We start from the raw sequence: 25,740 nt of genomic DNA on the forward strand, positions 1-25,740 counted from the left end.
AGATTTGCCTGTCATTTTCTGTCAAATTCTGCAATTCTCCTGTTAACTGTAAAGAGTTTTTTTGGATAACTAATAAAAGACATTTTGCCTTTTATCGTTATTATTATTATTATTAAAGGACACATCAGAAATGACAAGAAGTGACATGGGGGTGGGATCAGGAAAGGAACCCATGACAGTGCTGCCCACAAAGCTATCGGCATCAACATCTTTGAAGGATATATAAGAGAATATAACAATATATATGCTACATAATGCATTGTGACAAATTGCCATTAATTTTTTGTACAAATCTTCACTGAAATCTCATGAAACTTGATACAGACAGAGTGTTGGGCATTCTGAAGAAGTATGAATAGAAATGTTGCTGTGAGATTTGAAGGAATTTAAATAAGGCATGTATAAATATGAAAGAATGGTCAGTGCAATGTCACAGACTTTGTATGAATAGAAAATTTCCTGTTAACTGAAGACTTTTTTTTGATAAATGATAAAAAAACATTTTGCCTTTTATCGTTATTATTATTATGAAAGGACACATTATCAGAAATGACAAGAAGCAACAATATATATGTTATTTAATGCATTGTGACTGTTACAGTGCGAGTGAGACGAGAGGCGAGCGGATCCACGTGCAAGCTTTTATTAGAAGGACGAGACAGATACATGGTCAGGCAGGCAGGGTCAAAACAGTAGCGAGCGTCATCCATAGGGGCGATCCGAGAGAGAGTAGTCCAATAACCAGAGCGAGGGTCCAATAGGCAGGCGGCGATGAGTTGTAAACGAACCAGGCGCGAATACAAACTAGGGAACTCAGGGGACTCAGGAAACTAGGAAACTAGAAAACATAACAACGATACAACACTCCTTGCAGTGTACAAGGAAGTCCGGGGTTTTATAGAGCGCCTGATTGGTCACGGGGGCTGACGCAATCAACGCGGTGGAGGATGGGAGATACTAATTTGAATCAGTACATTATAACGAAAACAATACATTGAAAATGAAAACAATTAGATTTATACGATCAAAAATTTCTTAAACTGGGTAAACCTCTGTAAACTTTTGTCCAAGGATCCAGTAGGCGTTCAAACACCCAATCGATTTCATCAGAGATTGCGGAGAGTCACGTCCAGATGTCAGTTAACGTTATTCTTTTTTAGTGTGGATTTGGCTTAAAAGCACGTGTGATTAAGCTTATATAAGAGTGTGCAGATCAGCTGAATCAATCTGCTGTTAAAAATTAACCATCCATTCATAATATTATCATGCAAAACTAAGAATTAGAATAAATGTAAATAACGATCGGTGGCGGGTATCTAAATCAGAGAAAAATATAGATGCGGGCGGGTGATGGGCGGATAATTCATTTGAAGCTGCGTACTCGGGTGACGTTTGAGCTCATCCGCTCATCTCTAATCCATAACTTTCAAGGTAAGTAACGTAGCTAACGTTAGAGAGCAATCAGGCTAACAAATTATTAGTGTGTCCACTTAGACCTAGGGTTAGGGTTATAGGGTTATGTATGGATAGTATAGAGAACATGTACAACTTTATTTTGCTTTTGGGCATTACAAAACAGCCCGGTATGCTACATCAACACTTGCTCAATGCTTGCGCTATCTTTGTTGTTTACCTGGTTACCGGCATACCTGGGAGGAAATAGGTTTCCACAGCAATTGCGTATTTCTGGTGCAAAATACGGAAGTTGTGTACGGAAGGTCTATCAAATATATTTAAAAGGAAGACCGCATCACTGTCGTTACCGGGTGTTTTTAGGGAATATTTGCATATACTCACATGCGATTAAATTAGCTATTCATGTGGTGGACAGTCACGATTTTGGCTAATGCAGGACACTACTCGATGCGCAACAGAGGGGATTTAAAAGTGGGTACACGGAAAACCAAATGATGAAGAAGTGGACATAAGCCGTGGACCTGCGTATACCCTACACTACACCACTGCTTTTACACCACGAGAGTTAAAGTGAGGTGCACAGCGGAGCTAATGCAGCTACCTGAGGAAAAAAGAGCGCGAAAATGCACAACATTAAAATGACGGATCTATCGTTGGACTCGGCACGTCGCAGACATTGACTTTTTTTGCCCTTACTGTAATAAATCACCATGGCAACACAGTTCAATATATCCAAAAAAACGTTTACAAAGTTAGATGTGAGTTGCATGAGTATGCAATTAATAACAGCCTAAATTAAAAAAAAAAAAAAAAACAACAAAAACAACCTTCAAACCAAAATAGCCAACTTCCTGTTGGTCATAGCTGATTATACACTGACCAAAATTATAAACACAACACTTTTGTGTTTGCCCCCATTTTTCATAAGCTGAACTCAAACATCTAAGACTTTTTTTCTATATACATAATAGGCCTATTTCTCTCAAATATTTTTCACAAATCTGTCTAAATCACTTCTCCTTTGCAGAGATAACCCATCCACTTCACAGGTGTGACAGAGCATCCCAGACATGCTCTGTGGGTGACATGTCCAGTGAGTATGCTGGCCATGCAAGAACTGGGATGCTTTCAGCTTCCAGTAATTGTGTACAGATCCTTGCAACATAGGGTTGTGCATTATCATGCTGCAACATGAGGTTATGGTCATGGATGAATGCCACAACAATGGGCCTCCGGATCTCATCACGTTATCTTTGTGCATTCAAAATGTCATCAATAAAATGCTCATACCATAACCTCACTGCCACCATGGGCCACTTGAAACGCCTTTGGAGACGGCTTATGGTAGAGAAATGAACATTCAATTCACGGGCAACAGCTCTGGAGAACATTCCTGCAGTCATCATACCAATTGCACGCTTCTTCAAAACTTGTGACATCTGTGATATTGTGTTGTGTGATAAAATTGCACATTTTAGAGTGGCCTTTTATTGTGGCCAGCCTAAGGTACACCTGTGCAATAATTCTGCTGTCTAATCAGCATCTTGAGGTGAGGTGGATGGATTATCGTGAGGTGGATGGATTATCTCGGCAAAGGGGAAGTGCTCACTAACAGATTTGTGAACAATATTTGAGAGAAATAGGCCTTTTGTGTACATAGAAAAAGTCTTAGATCTTTGAGTTCAGCTCATGAAAAATGGGGGCAAAAACAAAAGTGTTGCATTTATAATTTTGGTCAGTGTAAATTAAAAAGTGGCTTGATGAGAACAATATATGTACAGAGTTTAGTGTACCTCCTTCACACCCATTTCTGAGCTTTTGCAAATGTTTAGCGACTGATAACTCTGATGTGTGTGTCGAGTTTCATGAAATTCTAAGCATGTTAAGCACCTCAAAAATACATGAAAAGAATATTAAAGTTTGAGACATTGCCCTGGAAAGAGTATTTAAGGTATAAAGAATACATCTGCTGTGTTTTGACATTACTGACATTATTCTAATGAAGTTTGAAGCAAATTAAACAAAAATTAAAGGCTGATTTCATATCATTTTAAAAATGACACACTACCTGATGTCAGTTGGTGGCACTATAACCCTAGGAGGTGTACTGCAAATTCCATACTGTGCATTTTTCACAAAAATAGCTGACTGTAAGCACAAAAGTTGTTTGGGCAGATGAGATCTATTTGTGTATGAATTTTGGTGACTGTAGGTCAAATGGTGTGCCACAGAGGTTGTTGAAAATTGGCTTATTAAAGAGTGAATTTGCAAATTCGTAAGAAAAACAATAGGCTCTTCACCCCCTGTATGGGCTTGGGACAGAAAAATAGCAAAGTGCTGTGAAAATGTGTGTGAAATTATTTTGTTTTGTTCATTGACCAGAAGAGAGACTGTAACAAATGACTGAAAAATACAGACAACAGATCAATTTCCATTGAATATAAAGCTAATTGACTTAGTCTATCAAACCCAGCACAATCTTTTTTTTTATTTTATTTATTTATTTATTTATTTTTATTTCCACTAATGTTCAGTTAAATATAAAATAAAAGTAATGTATGTTCAAAAAAAAAAAAAAAAAAAAAAAAAAAAGCTTTAAAAAGCATTAAAAAATAATAAAGATTCAGTTCTGCATAATAAAAAGAAATAATAAGCAGCCTTTTTACCTTCAAGATTCCAGCCATTATAAGTAAATCAGATTTATTTTTTTTGACAATGATTGCCTATAAATTATTTGTTACATGCCTGTTTACTGGACACAAGATATCGACCCTGCCTGTCTTGACTACGCTGTGTTCAATAAAGCTCGCATCTGGATCTCACACACTTCCCTGGAGTCCCGTTACAAAAATAAAAGTGATGTTCAGAAAAAAGAAAAAAAAGCTTTTAAAAGCATTAAAAAATGTAAATGTAAGTAACTTGCTCCTTGGCTGACTTAAAGTTACAGAAAACATATACATAAAAGGATCACAAGGCACCTGATTTCTGTCTTCTACTAAGGTTGTGTTTTTTTTGTTTTTTTTTTTGAGAAGTTTACCTTATTACAGTACTTAAGCTCTGACACTGAAAAAAATTTCTGAGAACATTTACAAAAAAAAAAAATATATATATATATATATATATACACAATGGTAACACTAAATCCTGCCTTTCTTGTAACCAGGAAGCCCACAGTTCAGAGATGATGTTAGTGAGATGATGTTAGGCAGATAATGAGCTCTTTGAATGACTGAATCAAACAGGAGAAACCTGAGAGAACCAGATACAGTACAGCTGAACATGCTTCAAGAACTGGAAGAGACGTGAGCTGATCTTCATCATAGTCTCTGTCACCAAAATGATTTTTTTTTTGTTTTATACCGCCAACTTCTTGCATCTCACATGCCTCACAAACACAGACTATTACAATTTACAACACTTGCATTACAACAAAGTTTAAAGAATCACAATTTACAACGAAAGTACAATTTCAACAATAAAGTCTTTCAGGATAAGTTGCAAAAATCTGAAGAGTATAATAGTAAATGCATATTTTTGTAAATATGTAAACATTACTAAAATTTAAGTACACAATCTTTTATGAAATGTTGTGCATCAGTAGCAGTTATGGAGCATAATAAATAATATATTACAAAAATACATATTCAGTATTTTGCTGTTGCTTGAGTGTTTTTCAGTGCAGTTATTACAGGCTGAGTTCCTGAGTTTTAAGAATCTTAATGAAGGTCACAACGGTGATATTTCACAAACAAACAAAAACATAAAGAGCTTCATCACAATGCATTCCTGCTGAAATTACCAGCTACCGACTGTGTCTAAATTAATTTGGATACATTTGAAAATGAAAATGTATTACTGCAGAGAAGGCCTTGGAGTAACAGGAATGCTAGAGACAGTGTAGTAGTGTCAATGTGTTTGTACTAAAACTTTGTCTTTGATGAAGCATTCATGTTCAAAGTCAGATATAAATGAATTCAAACAAAAATGGACAAAATATCTTTCAGATCTTGCTGTGTACATGCTGCTACAGATCACCAGTTTCACACCTCAGGCCATAATCAGGACAAATACACTGTATGTGTAAGCATACTTGCCAATAAACCTAAATAATAAGAATGTGCTCTTACATGGTCAATAAATAAAGTTACAATTTTTTTTTTCTTTTTCATTTTATTTGTCATTTATGACCCTGGACCACAAAAGCAGTTGTATAAGTGTCAAGTTTTTGAAATTAAAATTTACACATCATCTGAAATCTGACTAAATACACTTTCCAAACAAAAATGGACAAAATATCTTTCAGATCTTGCTGTGTACATGCTGCTACAGATCACTGAGCACCAACACAGCCAGAGACATTCCTCCCTCCCCCCACCCCCCATGGGTCATATTCCACCTGAGCAACACATAACACATCTCAGGACTGTACATCTGTAAATACCTTATCAAAACTCTTCATCTGAAAATAGCACATAGGCACATTTAAAATTCAGTCTATTGACATTTTCTGTACTGGAGGCTCCGGACACCAAGACACATTCCTTGTTCTTTGTCTCTCTTTTGTGTGAAGAAAGTATACAGAATATATATATATATATCATATATGACTCATATACAGACTATATATATATACATTTGTTTATCAAAGAATCACATTTTATACAAGCAAGTCTAAAACCAGAAAAATGTGCATTGTGGGAAACAAAAAAATTATTAAAAATAGTACATGATGTTTATCAGAAACACTGCAAACAGGTTTTCTGTAAGAGGTTGGTTTAGGGTTAGGGTTGGGTTAGGGGATAGAAAATTTGGTCAGTATAAAAACTATAGAAGTCTAAGGAAAGTCATTACAGTTTACAAAAACAAACATGCATGCGTGTGTGTGTGTTGTTATTTTTAGCTGATGAAGATTTCCAATCTTCTCTTCACTGCCTCTTTTATGAAAGTATCATAATAATGAATAATGTTACGTTGGTGCCTCATTAACAGCATCAGTCTCAGTCTGGGATGTCTGACTGGCAGGAGAAATAGATTCAGTCTGATTAGGGGAGAAGTCTTCAACATCATGTACCTTTAAGAAAATACAGATTCAAAGAAGATAAGTAAGTAAACATTTATTTATATAGCACCTTTCAAAACAATGTATTGATTTACAATAAAGTGCTTTACAATAAAAAGATCAATACAGCAACAAGATACAAATTTACAAAAAGCTATACAATAAAAATGAGTCTTAAGAAGAGACTTAAAAGAGGACAGTAGTAGCCTGCCTAATATCCCCAGGCAGGGAGTTCCACAGCTTAGGTCACCTTTAGTAACAAGTCGAGATTTTGGAACCATTTAAAGGGCCCTAACAGAGGATCTCAAGCAGCAATCAGGCTCATAAGGAATTGATAAATTACAAATATAGGCAGGAGCCTGCCCCTTCAATGCTTCTAAAAACAAGCAACAAAATCTTAAAATCAATTCTAAAACTCACAACCAGTGAAGAGCAGAATGACCTTTTCTAATTTTTAAGTAAAGGAATGACTTTGTCTTGGTTAGTTGCCTCAGTTGTGCAAAACAAGATTGCACCACTTTAGTCACCTGGACATCAAAGGACAGATTTGAGCTAAAAAAAAATTACACTTAAGTTGCCTCTTTAGAGCCTCTTTTCAAACATTAATAGATAAGGCACCCAGACTAGAGGGAAGATGATTAATACTAGCATTACAGGGGCCACATGGGGTAATTATAAGTACTTCTGACTTGGAGTCATTTAACTGCAGAAAATTTGTCGACATCCAGATAAAAGAAATTAACAGTAGACTGCACTGGTTGGAGTGTTTTTGAAGCTGCTACCACCGATCTGGATGAGCTCACTGATCCTGTAACATCACAGATCAGTTTCTGTGAGTATTCAGGACTTATTTAACCTACAACAATGACAAATTCATGGTTCACAGCAAAACTCAGACAGCCTCGTCAGGCCAAAAGAATATGCCCACATGAGTGGGGACAGAGTCTTGTAGAAATAGGCCTAAAACAGAGTGGCTAAAATAAACTACTCTGAAAAAGTGTAAAATTACTTTGGACCAAGATCAGTTTCACACCTCAGGCCATCACCATCACCGTTCTTATACACGGTCAATAAATAAAACTGCACTTTTTTTTTTTTTTCATCTCATTTGTCATTTGTGACACTGGACCACAAACCAGTCATAAGTGTCAAGTTTTTGAACTTGAAATTTACACATCATCTGAAATCTGACTAAATACACTTTCCATTGATGTATGGTTTGTTAGGATATAACAATATTTGGCTGAGATACAACTATTTGAAAATCTGGAATCTGATGGTGCAAAAAAAAAAAAAAAAAAAAAATCCAAATATTAATAAAATCACCTTTAAGTTGTCCAAATGAAGTTCTTAGCAATGCATATTACTAATCAAAAATTAAGTTTTAATATATTTACAGTATGAATTTTACTAAATATATTGATGGAACATGATCTATACTTAATATCCTAATGATTTTTGGCATAAAATGATAATTTTGACCCATACTATGTATTTTTGGATATTGCTATAAATATACATGTGCTACTTAAGACTGATTTTGTGGTCCAAGGTCATATTTTGTTCATATGGGAGTTCATTTGTAAGAAATATTTATGTCAGGGTTGTAACAGCCTATAGTAAATAAATGTAATTAGAATAATAATACAATGATAATAATATATAAATTATTTAAATTAAACATATCAAAGACATTCATAAGACTATTTATCATTCTATAACAGCAGTGCTGTCTTTTTTTTTGGTGTTTCTATGCAATTATTTCTGATTCAAACTACACGCACATACACACACAAATGTGCCATCTTAAAGATCTAAACATGTTTTTTTTTATTATTATTAATTAATTAATTAATTAATTAATTTATTTGTGATTGTGATTTGTGATTGATTAAGTAACTAACTAATTACAGGCAGACAGACAAACAATTATTATTATTTTTTAATTTGATAGTATCTCACCTGATCATTGCACTGGGTCCTGATGTCTGTTTGAACAACAAAAAACTCAATTAAACACATTAGCTTGGCTCGGGCAAAATACAAATATTCTCACATTTTTTTAAAATGTCACATTTCCATCTTGTTAAATCAGCTGTATTTAACACTCACGTTTCCTTCTTGAATGGCACTTGCAAGAGTAAATTAAACCAGCAGATGCGATCACCAGCAGCAGAACAGTAGAAACAGCACCATATATTCCTGTTAGATCAGCTGAAGACAGACAGTCATTTTTACTAGTGAGTGACTTATAATTAATCCAATATTTATCAATATTTTTATAATACTGATATTTAAGCCTGTTGTTTTGAGGAACAAAAGTTAAAACAGCATCACATCACTGTAAACAGCAGAGTTCACTGGAAAAAATTACTAATATTATGCACTTTTTTATAGTTAACATTAGACTTGTTAACAGCACACTGCTTGTTGTCTCACTTGATGTGTACCATATGTGAAGGTGATAGAGACATGTTATATTTTAATTTTGAGTCACAGAGTTCACCATTTTAAACAGGCTACAATGAAAACTAATTTCAAACTCTATTCTAAAACTGGGAAAATACACTGAATGACTAAATGATACTCACCAGTGACAGAAACACTGAAGTGTCTAATGATGCTGATCCTCCTGCTGGTGATATTTAGTTGATAATCTCCAGAGTCTGTGATTCTGCTGTTTGTGATGGTCAGAGATCCAGATGAATGATCCACCTTCAGTCTGTTTCTGAATCTCTCATTACCATCTTCACATTGAACATCTGTACAGATCTTGCTCTGATTTCCACTGATTTCAGCTATACAAGTGTCATTAAAATACCATGACAATGAATGATGTGGGGTTTTTATTAAATAAGTGTCCAAAGTGACAGATTCTCCCTCTTTCACTGACTTTCGCTTTATTTCATCTCGTTTTGCAGCAGAAAATTCTGAAACACAAACGAAAAGCTGATCAGAGATGCTTTGATGAAAAAACTTTCAGATAGACAACGTTTACATAGACAACTATATTCGGATTTTAACACGATTAAGACAATAATTTGATTAGAAATCTACCATGTAAACAGAGATTTTTGATGACCTTAATCCAGCTAAAGTCACACTCTAAGTTAACACAAATTGAATTAAGACATGTGGAATATTCCTTTTTTAGTTACATTATCAAAGTGCAGTATAGACATGTGCAGACCTTAATCACACTATTACCGTCATGTAGGACTTTTCGCCGCATTTTGCAGCAGCATACAGACATGGCAGTGGCCAAAGGTTTGACGACATACAAAAGAGCATGACTTCAACAACGCTGTTGTCTGTTTGCACATATAGCATGACAAATAATTAACTGCACTTGAAGATATCGTAAAATTAAAAATGAAACACCTAAAACTGTAGATGGCAGCATTCTGAAGACCAACTGTATGCTGATACGTGAAATTCTGAAGGGGACATTGGATGGTGTCATGTGGGGACATAAAAACGTGTGCCAATAACTGATCTATGTACTGTACTATAACATGTAAAATGGGAACATGAAAGAAATATTCTAAAAGCAACTTATGTAAACATGAATTCCCCTTCAGGAACTCGAGCTGCATCCGAAAAACGCCATGGGAACGCCTTTGGCGGAACCACGCTCTGAATGCATGTGTAATCTAACCAATCAGACGACGATACATCACGGGCGGATGACGTCATCGACCAGGAAGCATAAAAGCATGTGCGAAGCTGCCGGCGTCAGCTTCTGTCTTTCAGCAGAGCGCTCTATGTGTGTCTTGTCACCCTGTTTTTTCGTGCAAGTTTTAGCACAACTTTTATTTGAGGGTGATGTCTTTAGATATGAAAGCCATAGAAAAGAGAAAGAGTGGAGAGAGCAGGCCACGTTTCAGGCAGTGTGTTCCCCCTTGTAAGCATTACATCACAAGCGGGGATACACACAGCATGTGCGTGGTCTGCTTGGGAGCGGAGCACGCTATGTCAGCACTAGAGGGGGCTGTGCGCATTGCGAATTGCTTCCTTTGCGGACGCTCCGCTCCCGGAAGGCTCTCTTCGAGGAGGGAGCCTTCACCAGCGTTCCCCAGGGTGCTGGTCCCGCTTCTGCTGAGGCGGAGCAGGTACTACACTCTTGGGGTTCGCAGATGGATCTGCTGGAGGGAATGGAGACGGGTGAACCCCTATCTCCATCCTTACCCGGCAGGTCCGTTGCCCGTTCTGAGGGTTCGGAAGCCCGCACCGTGGCTACTTCCTCCCAAGAGACGGGCTCCTCTCTCCATCTGTCGTCCTCCGAGGAGGGCAACCTCGAAAGCACCGCTGAGGAAGCGAACCCTCAGTCGGTGCAGTACGAGGATCTCTTGGAGGTGGTAACTTGTGCGGTGGCCAAGCTAAACATCGATTGGCCCACCGAGGAAAAAGCTGCTCCGCAGACAAGCAAGCTCGATGAACGCTTTCTGCGGAGGAATTCCCCTATCTCCAAGAAGGAGCCTTCCATTCTTCCCCGACCTCCACAAAGAGATCTTGAGGTCGTGGGAAAGACCGTATTCGGCTCGCTTGTTCATCCCTGCCTCTGACTACTATGGGAACGTGGCGGGGCTCGACGAGCAAGCCTACAAGGCGATGCACCGGGTGGAACAGACGCTAGCTAGCTATCTGTCCCCTGGCGCAGCATCGTCCTTGAAGGCTCTGACCTTACCCTCAAAGCTGCTTCACACTACATCTTCGCTTGTGGGTAAGGGGTACTCGGCAGCAGGTCAGGCCGAAGCATGTCTCCATACAATGTCTTTGCTCCAGGCCTATCAGGCGGACCGGCTTAAGGGGTTAGCAGACGGCGAAAAAGTAGATCTGGAAGAGCTGATCTCACTCAACCCACCATGGAAACCGCCCGGGTAGAGGGGCAGTCCATGGCGGAGAGGCACCTGTGGTTGACCCTGTCCGATATGAAAGAGAAAGACAGGGTCTTCCTCTTGGACGCCCCGCTTGAGCCTTCTGGCCTGTTTGGTGACAGTCAACTCTGTCGTCAGCAGGTACCAGGAGGCTCGCAAGCAGGCGGCAGCGTTCCGGCAGTACCTGCCTCGCCGTACTCTAAGTTCCGCAGCCGAGTACTAGCTCCTCGTACAGAGAAGCGCAAAAGCTGAGATTCGCGGCACTCTAGGCCGGGGTCCTCTAAGGCGAGGCCCGACCTGAGGGTCGTGCTTCAGTCTAGGAGGCCCCCGGCCGCAGGAGGGCAGCCCCTACCGGGAAGAGCGGGTTGCACCCCATTACACGGTGTCCGCCTCTCCTCGGTGCCCTTAGGAGGTCAGTCTGCTGTCCCTGCCAGTGTTACAGGGCACAGCGGCCTCCAGCGAGCTCACGTCCCAGATCTCTCCGCCTGAGGACGTAGCAGAACCAGGATGCTCGCCACCCCCTTTGTGGGTCTCTAGAACAGTTAGCTCGGCAGTCTCCTGCCGGTCCGCCGTTACAGGTCTCCGAGCTAGTAGTGCAGTCAACATCAGAGGCCAGCCTCGAGTAGCTGGTTCCCTTAGTAGATTATTTAGCAGCGTGGAAGCTACTGTCAAATGTGTCTGCATGGGTCCTGCATATTGCAGAAGTAGAGACCCTTCTGAGAAAGAAGGCCATCGAGGTGGTCCCTCCTCACCACAGGGAGTCCGGGTTCTATAGCCGGTACTTCATAGTTCCAAAGAAGGATTTCCCCGAGGGGAAACCTGCTCCGCATGATCAAGGTCACGCGCCGAGGTCTACGTGCCTTAGACATGTGGAGGAAGCCGTGGTTCTTAAATCAAGACCCGGTATTGGGAGCTCGTTGCCGCCGCGTCTCTCTAGCGACAGATGCATTCCTCACCGGATGGGGGCGGTTATGAGTGGCCACTCCGCCAGAGGTCTGTCGAGGCAGGGGCCGAGGCCCGGGGAATGGATGCTTCACCCAGAGGTGGTGAAGCAGATATGGGAGATCTTTGGTCCAGCCCAAGTGGATTCTCTTTGCTACAAGGGAGAATGCGCAATGTCCCCTCTGGTTCTCTCTAGTTTATCCAGCTCCCCTGGGGCTGGATGCCATGGTACAGACATGGCTGAGGCGACGTCTGTACGCCTTTCCCCCGATCGCTCTACTCCCAGGAGTTCTGGACAGAGTTCGCCGGGATGGGGTCAGTGTACTATTAGTAGCCCCGTACTGGCCGGGCCGAGTATGGTTCTTGGACCTGATATCACTCCTTGATGGCTCTTCATGGGAGATTCCCGTCAGGAGGGATCTCCTCTCACAGGCGCAGGGCACCATCCTTCACCCCCGCCCGGAGCTGTGGAAGCTGTGGGTGAGGGGGCACAGCTCATAGCTTCCGGTCTCTCAACTGAGGTTGTTGAGACCATCCTCTAGTCCAGAGCTCCTTCTATGAGGAAACTGTGCGCCCTGAAGTGGAAGCTTTTCACTTCATGGTGTGGAGAATGCCAGCAAGACCCAGCTAACTGCCCAGTTGGTACAGTACTGGAGTTCTTGCAGGCCCACTTCTCCACAGGGTTATCCCACTCCACCCTGAAGGTCTACGTGGCGGCAATCACGGCCTACCATGCCCCTCTCTGTGGCATGCCAGTGGGTAAGGTTCCCCTGGTGGTACGTTTCCTCCACGGTGTGCTGAGGCTGAGGCCTCCGACATGACCCCATGTCCCCTACGTGGGACCTGGCTGTGGTGCTTGAGGCTCTCTGTAGGCCGCCATTCGAGTCTATAGAGGAGATACCTGCTCGTTACCTCACCATTAAGACAGCACTACTGCTAGTCTTAACTTCCCTCAAGTGGGTTGGGGACCTGCAGGCCCTTTCGGTGGCTCCTTCGCATTTAGAGTTCGCTCCTGGTATGACCAAAGCTTTTCTGTACCCCAGGCCGGGGTACGTTCCCCACTAACACAACACAGCCGGTCGTGCTCCAGGCTTTCTGTCCTCCTCCCTTTCGGGAGCCCGACCAGCAGAAGCGAAATTGTGTGTGTCCCGTACGTGCCTTGGATGCCTATGTCCACAGAGCTGCCCTGTGGCGTAAAACAGATCAGTTGTTTGTCTGTTTTGGCCCCCCTAAGAAGGGGTATCCCGTTACTAAGCAAATTCTCAGTAGATGGATCGTAGATGCCATATCTACTGCTTATGTGTCCTCTGACCTCCCTTCGCCACTGGGGGTCATGGCTCACTCTACCTGCGCTATGGCTGCCTCCAAAGCTCTTATGGCAGGTGTCCCAATACAGGACATCTGCAATGCTGCGGGATAGTTCACGCCCCTCACCTTTGTAAGGTTCTAAAACCTAGATGTCCGAGCCAATCCCGGCTCTTCTGTTCTCCTGCCCTAGCTCCTGCACTAGGCAGGGATTTGGAAGTTTGGAAGTCTCGTTCCCATAGCGTTTTTCGGACGCAGCTCGAGTTCCTGAAGGGGAACGTACCAGGTTACGTATGTAACCATAGTTCCCCGAGGGAACGAGATGCTGCGTCTCGATCCATCCTTCCGGCATCCCTGCCGAGCGCTCGCTTCATCCCCAGATGATACATGTGCTTTTATGCTTCCTGGTCGATGACATCATTCACCCGTGACGTATCGTCGTCTGATTAGCTAGATTACACATGCATTCAGAGCGTGGTTCTGCCAAATGAGTTCCCATAACGTTTTTCGGACGCAGCGTCTCGTTTCCTCGGGGAACCATGGTTACATACATAACCTGGGACATTTTAAATATACAAGACTTGCTTTAAAACCTAATAACTCACTATGGACTTGAACACCAAATGTAATTTTATTGGTGTTGCTGATCTCTAGTTGATAAAATCCAGAGTCTGTGATTGAGATATTTGCGATGGTCAGAGATCCAGTTTTATGATCCAGCTTCAGTCGGTTTCTGAAACTCTCAGTACCTTCATTACACTGAACATCTGTACAGATATAACTAAGATCTCCAGTGATTACAGCAATGCGAATGTCATTCATAATCCATTTAATAACGGTCTGTTGGTTTGTTTTAATATCAGAGTGTAGAGTGACTGAATCTTCCTCCATCACAAATGCTGATAATCCATCTTCACCGACACCAAGAAAACCTGAAGAAGAAACAAACAGTTAATTACAGTCAAACAAAATTATACAATATACATGTAATGGATGATCTTGTGCATCATGCAACCCAATACATGAATGTCAGCGCTGTCACAAGACCAAGAATAAGCCAGACAGAAGTGACAGAACCCTGACACTTTTCTCTATAACATATTTGTGGATTCATACACTCAAGGATTTTCATTGACTCAATCAATTTTACCCATTATGAATATTACCCATAAAATTACATCACTTAAAATGACCAAAACACAAAACAGGGAACACTTGACAAAAGGATGGACAAACAAATGAATGAATGAATGAATGAATGAATGAATGAATACATACCGTGCCTTGCGAAAGTATTCATACCCCTTCATTTTTAATTTTTTTTTTAACTTTTATTTTTTTGTTTTTAGTCAAGATATCTAAAATCTTAAATTAAGCTGCATTTACAAAATGCACTTGATGTAGTAAAAAATAACTCTAAAAAATAACTTTAAAATCATACCTAACTTAATTTATAATTACGTCAGCAAATTCTAATTTTTCAGTTTGTGAAAAAAATATCTATATACTTTATGTGAATTAACGATAAAAAATGAAAAAAAAAAAAAAACAAACAAACAAAAAAAAAAACAATCATCACTAAACACATTAACATCAAACTAAACTTGCTTTAAGCATAATGACTCACCAGATACAGCAACAATGAAAATCTTTGTCCTGATTTTGCCTCTTCTGCTGTTGATCTGTAGTTTATAAAGTCCAGAGTCTGTGTTTCTGGTGTTTGTGATGGTCAAAGATCCAGTCTGATGATCCAGATTCAGTCTGTCTCTGAATCTCTCATCAGCATCTTCACACTGAACATCTGTACAGATATAATGAAGATCTCCAGTGATTTCAGCTATTTGAAAGCCATTAAAATACCACTCAATCATTTCTGTTGTTTTTGTTTTAATGCCAGTCTGTAGAGTGACTGAATCTCCTTCCATCACAGACACTGACCCTCCACCTGTAACTGTAAAAAAAAAAAAAAAGAAAAATTAATGTTGGGTTGAAAAGACTGGTCTGACTCAGGTTGCTATTTCTTTTCTAACTGATTCGGCTTACAGTTTTCGTAAAACGGACTATCAAAACCACCAAAAATCCCATAGACTTACATTGACAATGTTCACTCTTCAAACTTAAACTGCCAAAATTCAATTCTATTTAAATCATGTTAGCATTATGCTAATCATGCTAACAACATGCATGCAGAATCCTGATAGCACCAGTGCAAACAAGACAGAATGGAAATGAGAGAGTTCTTGATTTTAAAGAACTGAAAGTGGCCAAGGTGTTAGATACCTGTATTTTATGGACTGCTTGTTACAGCAGTGGGTACTTTTGACCCTGATAACATGGATCTTGTTGAGTTCTTGTCAAAACTGGAGAAAGTAGTGGATGCTTATTGTGTGTCAGACGAAGATGCTTCTGGATTTCTAATTATGATCATAATGTTTAGTACATTTGGATTACATTATTTCTTTTGCTGTTATGGTTCTCAAGTGCTCATCTCCCAAACCCAAGAAAATGTCTGTATGTCATTTTGCAAAATTTGAGAAAAAAGTCTATGATAATGTTGCCTAATTGGATGGAACGATAACCAGTGTGCATGAGGGTAAGATTCTCCGATGGCCATAAGGGAACAACCTAAGCCAGGGCTTCACCACCACTGGGCATCTACCCAGGAAGGGAGGTGTAATCTGTATAAGGGAGTGGATGTGATGCTTCTTCCGGGCCAAGAGCATCAAAGAGGGGCTTGTAAGAATAGTCTGCCTCGACCCAGATTCCACTTCACAGTATATGTTTAATCATGCTCATTTCCCAAAATGGCTTAATTGTTATAGAGAAGAAGAAGACCATTTCTAGACCATTTAGGATGATTACATTTATGAGCAAAAACATCACCTCATGTTGCAGCATGATAATGCACGGCCCCATGTTGCAAGGATCTGTACACATTTCCTGGAAGCTGAAACCAACCCAGTTTTTGCATGCCCAGCATACTCACAATACTCACACATTGAGCATGTTTGGGATGCTCTGGATCGGCATATACAACAGCCTTTCCAGTTCCTGCCAATATCCAGTAACGTCGGACAGCCATTAAAGAGTAGTAGACCAACATTCCACAGGCAACAATCAACAACCTGATCAACTCTATGCGAAGCAGATGAGTTGCACTGCGTGAGGCAAATGGTGGACCAGATACAGACTAGTTTTCAGTGTTGCATTTCGGTCAGTGTATATATATATATATATATATATATATATATATTAAATGTACAAAATTTTTATTTATTTATTTTTTCTCTAATCCACAATTCCCACAATTATTGGTATCCCTTAAAATTTTGATAAGTAAAATATCTCGAAAGTACATTCCCATTCATATTTTCATTTTTAGCACACCAGGGTGATGAAATTAGCCTGCCATGATTTTCTGTTTGACATGAATTTTTATTCATCTACCAGAAGCTTTTTCCAAAGTGACTCAAGGTATATTTCATCAGTTTATGTACTGATGGAAAATACATTAATATGTAACAAATAAATAAATAAATAAATAAATTTTATTAGAAAAATAACTGTAAAAATGCTACAGAAAAAAAGGTTATTTAACAGTTTTTTTACAGCCTTTTTTTTCTTTTACAGCTTTTGTTAAAAAACACTGACGCTGTGACACTTTACACTTGACAGTTTTTCATTTTAATAATTATGCTTATTCTTAGTTATCAGTTATGTACATAAAGGATTTACTGTTACAACTTATATTGTTAAATTAATGTTTGCAAAATGTGGTGTTTGTGTGAATGACGTTGTGTGCACCATCCATATATTACTATTTTCACATAGTTATTTTCACATAGTTTTTATACCAAGTAACTTAACATAATCATTTACAGGGACCCTTATTTTCTCTGCATTACCCATGACAGAGTCTGGATGTGCCCTCTTTGCTAAATGTGCACCTGTCCTGCAGTACTTAGAAAACACGACCTGACCCGTTTGACAAGGACTATGACATGAACCACACACTCATTAAGAACATCAGGTAGACAAAAACAACTCCTGTGCATTGTGGCTATTATCTTATACATGTTGTAATCACAGACACAGAGGCAACTTAAACTATATGATAATATTTACACTGCAAGATTTAATACAGATATATTCTGACGCATTCGTTTTTTTTTTGTTTTTTTTGCTATGTTTATCATTATATAAAGTCATTTGATTGGGCTGTGACTCATAGAATGATATTTTAGCAGATTCACTCTGCATTTAAATGCAGTTGTCTCTCCTAAAACTTTGCAGTGTATATGTGGCCATTGGTCCTTTTATCAGCATGAAAAATAAAACTTTTATTCCAATTGTGAATAGATTAGATAATGTGTACAGAAATTGAGCAACGAGTGCTCTCTTCAAACTATCAATGACTTCAGCTGCAGTGTGACTGACTACAATGATCTATGTTGCAAATCATGCTGTGCATAGAAACCTTTGATGGTCTTCGCCAAATGCATTGTCTTGAAAATAGACTAAAGTTTCTGCTGCAGTTAGAAGAGTAAAATAAGTGAAGATAACATTTTCATTTCTCAAAGTGGATCAGGCACCTACACTCTTAAATATAAAGGTGCTTCAAAAGGTTCTTCAAGCGATGCCATAGAACAGGGGTGCCCAATCCTGTTCCTGGAGATCTACCATCCTGCAAAGTTCAGCTCCAACCCTGATCACACACACCTGAACCAGCTAATTAATCTCTTAGGTAGCGCTTGATAATTACAGACAGCTGTGTTGGAACAGGGCTGGAGCTGAAGTCTGCAGGTAAGTAGATCTCCACGAACAGGATTGGGCACCCCTGCCATAGAAGAACCATTTTTGGTTTCACAAACAACCATTCAGTCAAAGGTTCTTTAAAGAACCATCTCTTTCTTACCTTTTTGCAATCTGAAGAACCAACTTTCGACAGAAAGGTTCTTCAGATAATAAAGGTCCTTTATGGAACCATTTAGACGAAAAAAAAGTTCTTCTATGGAATCGTGAAGCACCTTTATTTTTAAGAGTGTAGTATATTAAATGTGGATATATTTACTACGAATCATCACTAAATGATACTCACCAATGACAGTGACACTGAAGCTCCTAATGATGCTGATGCTGCTGATGCGGCTGCTGATCTTTAGTTTATAAACTCCAGAGTCTGTGATTCTGGTGTTTGTGATGGTCAGAGATCCAGTCTGATGATCCAGCTTCAGTCTGCCTCTAAATCTTTCATCACCATCTTTACACTGAACATCTGTGTAACTCCTACTATGATCCTCAGTGATTTCAGCTATAGGAGTGTCATTAAAATACCACGTCATCAGATCATTTGGGTTTTTTAACACAGGATCAGGATTTAATAAAAAAGATTTTCCCTCCTTCACTGACTTTGTCTTCATTTGATCTCGTTCAGCAGCAGGGACTTCTGAAACAAACAACACAAAAGCTGCTAGAGGATCTTTTGCTGAAAACAACAAACTACAAAATATGCAAAAAGTTTAAATGTAAATGCAATTTTCATGCTCCTTCATGACATTCAGTCTGACATTATGTGTTTAACCACTCAGAACGCAGATAGAACCTTATAATTCTAAAAAGTAATTTTCCACTTGGAATTATATGGTTCTATCTTGCAAAACATCTAAACTACATTTTTAAAGAAATACAAATAGTTTACTTATAATTTGTTTTAAAAGATAAAAAGGGTGCTGTAACAATGTGCTGGACAAGTAACTGCAGACCAGAGATATCCAAAAGTGGCCATTACTTCCAAAATGAGGCAGGTTTCACCACTGTCTCTGGTTTCAGCCATTTGGTACTGACTTACATTTCAAAATAAAACTTTAAAAATTAACGTTTCTAGTTCAGTGGTTTTCCGACCTGTCCTGGAGGTACCCCTGCCCTGCACATTTTGCATGTCTTTCTTATCTAACTCACCAGATTCTTTAGAATCAGCAGTGGGGTGGAATTTGTATTAAAGTTGATTGGGGGAAAAATTGTGCATTCGTGTCACGCATGTCATTTTGGAGCTCCCAGTCTCATTTGGAGATCTCCAGGCTGCAGTTATACTCTTCCCATGCTGAAAGCAATATTGTTGAAAGGGAGGCACTGAGCTGTTCTTGAGAGGCATTTAGTTAAGGCAAGATTACACCAAAGATGTATGAGCTGAAACTTGCGAAAGAAACTTGTTGAAACTTTATTTGGTTATTCTAGAACCTTTTAACTTTTATTTTTTCCTCTGTCCCAACTTGCAGACTTCAAAATAAAGATTTGTTTATATTTACAAAATACATTTAAGTTGTTCAGCACCAAGAAATAGAACTAAACACATTAAGTGATGTGATTTAAAGACAAACAAGACATAATGACTCACCATGAACAACAACAGCGAATTTCTGAAGTGAGCTGTGGCTTCTGTGGTTGATTTGTTGTGCATAAAGTCCAGAGTCTGTGGTTCTGGTGTTTGTGATGGTCAGAGATCCAGTCTGATGATCCAGTCTCAGTCTGTCTCTGAATCTCTCATCACCATCTTTACACTGAACATCTGTACAGATCTTATTGAGATCTCTATTGATTTCAGCGATGATATCTTTATTAAAATACCATCTAATCTCTGTATTTTGTTTTGTTTTAACGTCAGTGTTTAGAGTCACTGAATCTCCCTCCATCACAAACACTGACCTTCCATCTGAACCAACACCAAAAACACCTGAAGAAGATTAAATAAACAGTTATTATATAATAATCATTGATTTACACTATAGTGCTTCTGGGTGGTATGATGGTATTTGTATGTGTATCATGTTTTTTTTTTTTTTTTCTTTTTTTTCAGATGGTATAACAGCTGGATCAATTAATTAGAAATTCTTCTATTTGTTATATTTAACAAATAATTCATAACACTCCACACCCAACAAGAAAACCATGAGGATCTATGAAATCCTCCCCCAAACTGCTGACCCCGAATGTGGCACATGGCCACTGGTTTCTATGGCAGCAAAGATAAGATGGTTTTTGCAATCCAAAGAAATTTAGAGAGAGTTGTAACTCTTACCTAATTCACTTTGAAACAGACACAGAATACCTATAAATAAGTAGTTCTCTCAATTCATTTGTATACAAACCTTCCTATAAATGAACACGGACATCCTCCGGGCACTGTGTGTATTGTTACTGTTTTGTGTGCTGGCTTTTGTACCGTATACTGTTATGTTTTGCTTAAGTTACAATTATTAATGCAACTCTATTGGTACCGTGCTTGATAATATATTAATCCTGGTTTAGTCCACAAACCATTGGTGCATACCACGTCCATATAACATGTATTGTCACGGCTCAAAATTGCAACTGTTTTGACTGAATATGCTCTAGAAATTTTATCTGTGTGACCTTAAAATATATTTGGGAGCATTTGTTTGTGCAAGTACAAATTACTGTTGTGGTTCAACCCATTTTCATTTACAATTACAATTGGGTTTCAGCGCTACACACTTAAACCCCAAAAAATATGACTTGTTTTTAAGCCATGTAATGCTTGAAATAATTAAATAATCATCAAAAATAAACTTCATAAGCGTTTTGTCATATACTTGATTCACCAGGCATATAGTAGAATCCAGAGGGAAAAATACCTCACTTTTATTCAGAGGCCTAAACTGAGTAAAATATGTAATTTGGGCAAGTTATTATTCATATGATCAATATGTGAGTTCTATAACAGTATGCAATTCAGTAGGCTATGCCTACAAAGATGACTGCAAAACAAACAAATAAATGTTCCTCAAAATCCTGCCATATCATTATTTAATTCAGTACATATATTTTAGTAGTGCATATATTTTAAAAATTATATATATATATATATATATATATATATATATATATTCTCCTGCTAGTAGTTTTGCTTATCTATTAGAGATTTTAAAATAAAGCTTTAATCATGTTGACAGTTTAGAGTCTTTAAAAATTCATGTTTTAAATATGATACTGTAGGCGTTATAGGGTATGGGACATTACTTACGTTTCTTTTTCTTTTTTGTTTGTTTCTCTCATTGTTCTCTTATGGAGAACATGTTTTTTGAGCATAATGTTTCTTGAGGTCAAAAGTAATAAAAACACTGTCTCTGGTATATTTTCACTGCAAAACAACACAAGAAATGCTGCAAAAATTCCTGCAAATTTCCACAATGTCAGTCATTTTAGGCCACAAAAATCAGGAACTGGTGTTTTTTTTAAAGTGAACATAAATTTACATATGCATCAAAGTTGGGGAATACAAACATGCTTCATGATTTGAAACAATATCAAAATAAGAAATCCATTTCTCTATTAAGATATTTTAAGAAAAAAGAAGAGACTGAAAAAATATTTTACTTAAGTTCATTCATGCATGTTTTGACGTAGAAAAAAAAACTTTTGATCATAAATTTGTCAGTACTGTACCTCAGATTTGTTAAATGTTCACCTGTTTTGCAAGTGTTTGTAATAATTTGATAATTGTGATCATTTTTTGGGCCATTCACAAATCGTCAGGCAGTAGACATGATGGAGAATCACACACATATCAAATGGATCTTTTTGGGATGATATCCAAGTGACAAAAATATTTTAACCGAGTTAATATAAGTGATTTATATCCATTTATGATGTTTCTTGTGGCCTGCAAAAAGTCCATGACTTGTTTTCAAATATAATTACTCACCATGAACAGCAACAATGAAGATCTTCTCAAGGTTGTGAAAGCCGAAGCCATCTAGATAATAAAGTCCAGAGTCTGTGGTTCTGATGTCTCTGATTGTCAGAGATCCGGTCTGATGATCCAGCTTCAGTCTGTCTCTGAATCTCTCATCACCATCTTTACACTGAACATCTGTACAGATCCTACTGTGATTTTCATTGTGAAAATAGTTGTAATCAATTACAGCTATGCGATTGTAATTAAAACTCCATGTAATATCTAGAAAATATCTCATCTCTCGTTTATCTGACGTATCATCAACATGTAGAGTGACTGAATCTCCCTCCTTCACAAACACTGGCACTCCAACTACATTAAAAACGACAGGATCTGGAGGGAAAAAAAAACAGTTAATAAGTGAGTAGAGAAAGTATGTTTGGATTCATAATGTAACACATGCAAACAATTAGCAGAAGAATTTAACATTCACTCATTAGACAAGCATACATAAGTCTCATGGATGAACGTATACTTAATAAACATTATGCTTTTTTAATCTTAATTCATTTACTTTTCTATTAATTTGGAATGAGGTTTTTTTTCTTCTCACCAATGCGACTTTCCTGCGATTGTGTTCAAGGTATAATACAATATATATATATATATATATATATATATATGTATGTATATACTCTTAAATGAATTGTTTCTACTAACACCCCATTGTCAGAGTTTTGGCCATTATGTTTATGCCTCATCGGGGTTGGCGAACTCCGGTCCTGGAGAGCCGCAGCCCTGCTGAGTTCAGCTCCAACCCTAATTAAAACTCACCTGCCTGTAGCTTTTTAGTAACCCTTCAGACCTTGATTAGCTTGTTCAGGTGTGTTTGATTACGGCTGAAGCAAAACTCTGCAGGGCTGCGGCTCTTCAGGACCGACGTTCGCCACCCCTGCTCTATATCAAAGGCTGGCTAAAACCGTCACGTCCAAAAGAGAGAGAGACTGTACCAAATAAAATGTCTTACAGTGGTCAGTGGAAGGAGAAATAATAAATTATTTTTGTAGAATTCAAAGCTAAAAGAGATTATTCTGAACAAAACGGCGTCCCGTTCGCTTGTATCATTGCCCGAAAAAGAGACTGTATAAATGTCTTACCATCCGCGCGTAAAGGCACCAACAAAGAGAGAAAAATAAACACATGGGTCATCGTCAATATTTGCTAAAAGCTAAACGCAGATTAAGTTAAGTAAATTAACGTAATCTGTACTTGTTCTGCATTAACAGCGACATTAGACCGTATCGCACTACATAAACAGAAAGTAACAGTTTGGGAGGCTTCTACAAACTTTAATGGGATGACGTATGACGTTTTACCTGAAACACGTACTGAAACATGTACTGAGCATGTGCGGAAACACAAGTTTTGCTCTAAACTTTTTTTTTTTTTTTTTTTAAACATATTGAATATAATATACATATACAGTGGCACTAACAAATGTAAATAAACAGATACCTAGCAAGGCACATGTCTAAAAAAAAACAAAAAAAAACAAATACAAAGTACCAGTAAAAATTAAATATATTCTGTTAAAGGATCAAAAAGGAATTAGGATTTTTTCCAAATACCTCACAAACGAATAATTGTCTCTCTGTTTAATTTTCTAGTCTACAAGTTTAGGTTGTGGCATTTTTTTGTGTTTTGCGCTCGCGGTTGGTCCGTACCATTACGGCCGGGGGAGGGAATGGGGGACTAGTTTACAGCCTGCAGCGGACCCAGAGCGCTGTTTAAGCAGGGTGCGATTTGTACGGTGGCCGAGAGAGCTCAACGCGCTGCAACTTAAGAAAACACATGCAAACAGAAAAAAACGACAACAAATAAAAAAAAAAAAAACATCTTCATCAGTTTGACAACACAGGCGTTGCAAATCCTCGCAACGCAATCACAAATACGAAACGCGCTGCAAATTCTCACAACACAACCAAACACAGAAACTCGCGGCAAATACAAACGAGCTGCAAATAGCACGGACCACAACGGAAATGTTTCAGGGGCACATCAAAAAAGGGAGGAACCCAGCTGGGTTAAAAATATCAGAAATATCAATAAAGTAAAATATCATAAATCTTAATTTGCTTAATTTCTTTGTTATGTCTATTTTAAAGTCAGTCCAAAATGAAATAGCATAAGGGCAATAGAAAAATAAATGTTCAATATCTGGATTATTTGTTCAGTGGCTTTTGGTCAGAGAGGTGTTGTCTGAACTAAAAGGTGAGTTTTCTGTTTAACATCCTGATCATAAGATTCATTGGACTTTTGGATATTATAAGACTAATCTGACGAATTACACACTTAACTGTGAAACGTTATTAACTTAATTGCAAATAAATATATAAATAAATAAATATATGCAAATAAATATAACGTTTAAAGTTCACGAAAAAAAACTGCAACGCTTTATTAATAGTTAAAATCAGGTCAAAATTCAGGTCCCAGCTGGGTTCGTCACTTTTTGAGGTCCCCCTGAAACATTTCCGTTGTGGTCCGTGCTATTTGCAGCGCGTGTCACTACCCGATCCGTACCTGAAACACGATTTGTACTGCGCATGTGCGGAAACACAAGTTTTGCTCTGCGCATGTGCACGCTTGCTGCCACTTCCTGTCACCGCCAAATTTTTACGACGTCTTCTAGTGATATGGATTCTTTTGCATTTTACACACAGCTTCAAAGGTTTCTCTTAAAAGGAGAAATTCCTGACAGTTCTACCACTCGTCAGAAGCTGAGACGGGTGTCTCCGAATTTTATCATCAAAGGTAAGTATAAGTATGAGACATTTCATAATAAAAAAGATAATTGACTGTTTGGTACAGCCTGGGCCATGTACTTTATTAATTACAAATGTTTAAAATATCAAGCAACGTTATTGTGCGTGTTCAGCTGATGTATTTTGATATTAATATAGAGTGACAGTAATCCCTTACAAAAAGTAACGTCTCGGTTACGTATGGTAACCCTCGTTCCCTGATGGAGGGAACGGAGACGTTGTGTCGAGTAGTGTACGACACTAGGGGTCGCCCTTGAGAGCCCAAACACCTCTGACAGTTTTGAGAAAGGCCAATGAAAATTGGGTGTGCAGATTTGCATAGCTGGCCACGCCCCGGACATCCGGGTATAAATAGGGCAGCGTGTGCATCTGCTCACTCGTTCTGATTCTGAGGAGCCGAGCGTCTCAGCTCACTCAGAGGCGGACCAGAGATGTGGCATGGGAGACACAACGTCTCCGTTCCCTCCATCAGGGAACGAGGGTTACCATACGTAACCGAGACGTTCCCTATCTGTCGTACACTCCGAGTTGTGTCGAGTAGTGTACGACACTAGGGGTCCCCGTAAAAACACGCCACATGTCTGACCGCGTCACGAGAGATAAGTGCAGAAGAAACAGGGC

At 38.7% G+C, this 25,740-nt stretch overlaps 1 protein-coding gene across 1 annotated transcript; it reads right to left on the reverse strand.

Moving 5' to 3' along the window:
- Nucleotides 1-6,112: 6,112 nt before the first annotated feature.
- LOC127159115 (uncharacterized) lies at nt 6,113-23,621 on the reverse strand. The gene is made up of 10 exons (XM_051102022.1): nt 23,452-23,621; nt 22,322-22,687; nt 19,994-20,329; nt 18,698-19,045; nt 15,227-15,550; nt 14,205-14,531; nt 9,067-9,405; nt 8,588-8,689; nt 8,438-8,463; nt 6,113-6,487 (listed from the first exon to the last, which is right to left on the reverse strand). The coding sequence occupies exons 1-10, from the start codon at nt 23,501-23,503 to the stop codon at nt 6,383-6,385; spliced, it is 2,325 nt and encodes a 774-aa protein (XP_050957979.1). The 5' UTR covers nt 23,504-23,621; the 3' UTR covers nt 6,113-6,382.
- Between the last annotated feature and the right edge of the window lie 2,119 nt (nt 23,622-25,740).

The sequence above is a fragment of the Labeo rohita genome, unplaced genomic scaffold, assembly GCF_022985175.1.
Source record: "Labeo rohita strain BAU-BD-2019 unplaced genomic scaffold, IGBB_LRoh.1.0 scaffold_192, whole genome shotgun sequence".
Classification (NCBI taxonomy): domain Eukaryota; kingdom Metazoa; phylum Chordata; class Actinopteri; order Cypriniformes; family Cyprinidae; genus Labeo; species Labeo rohita.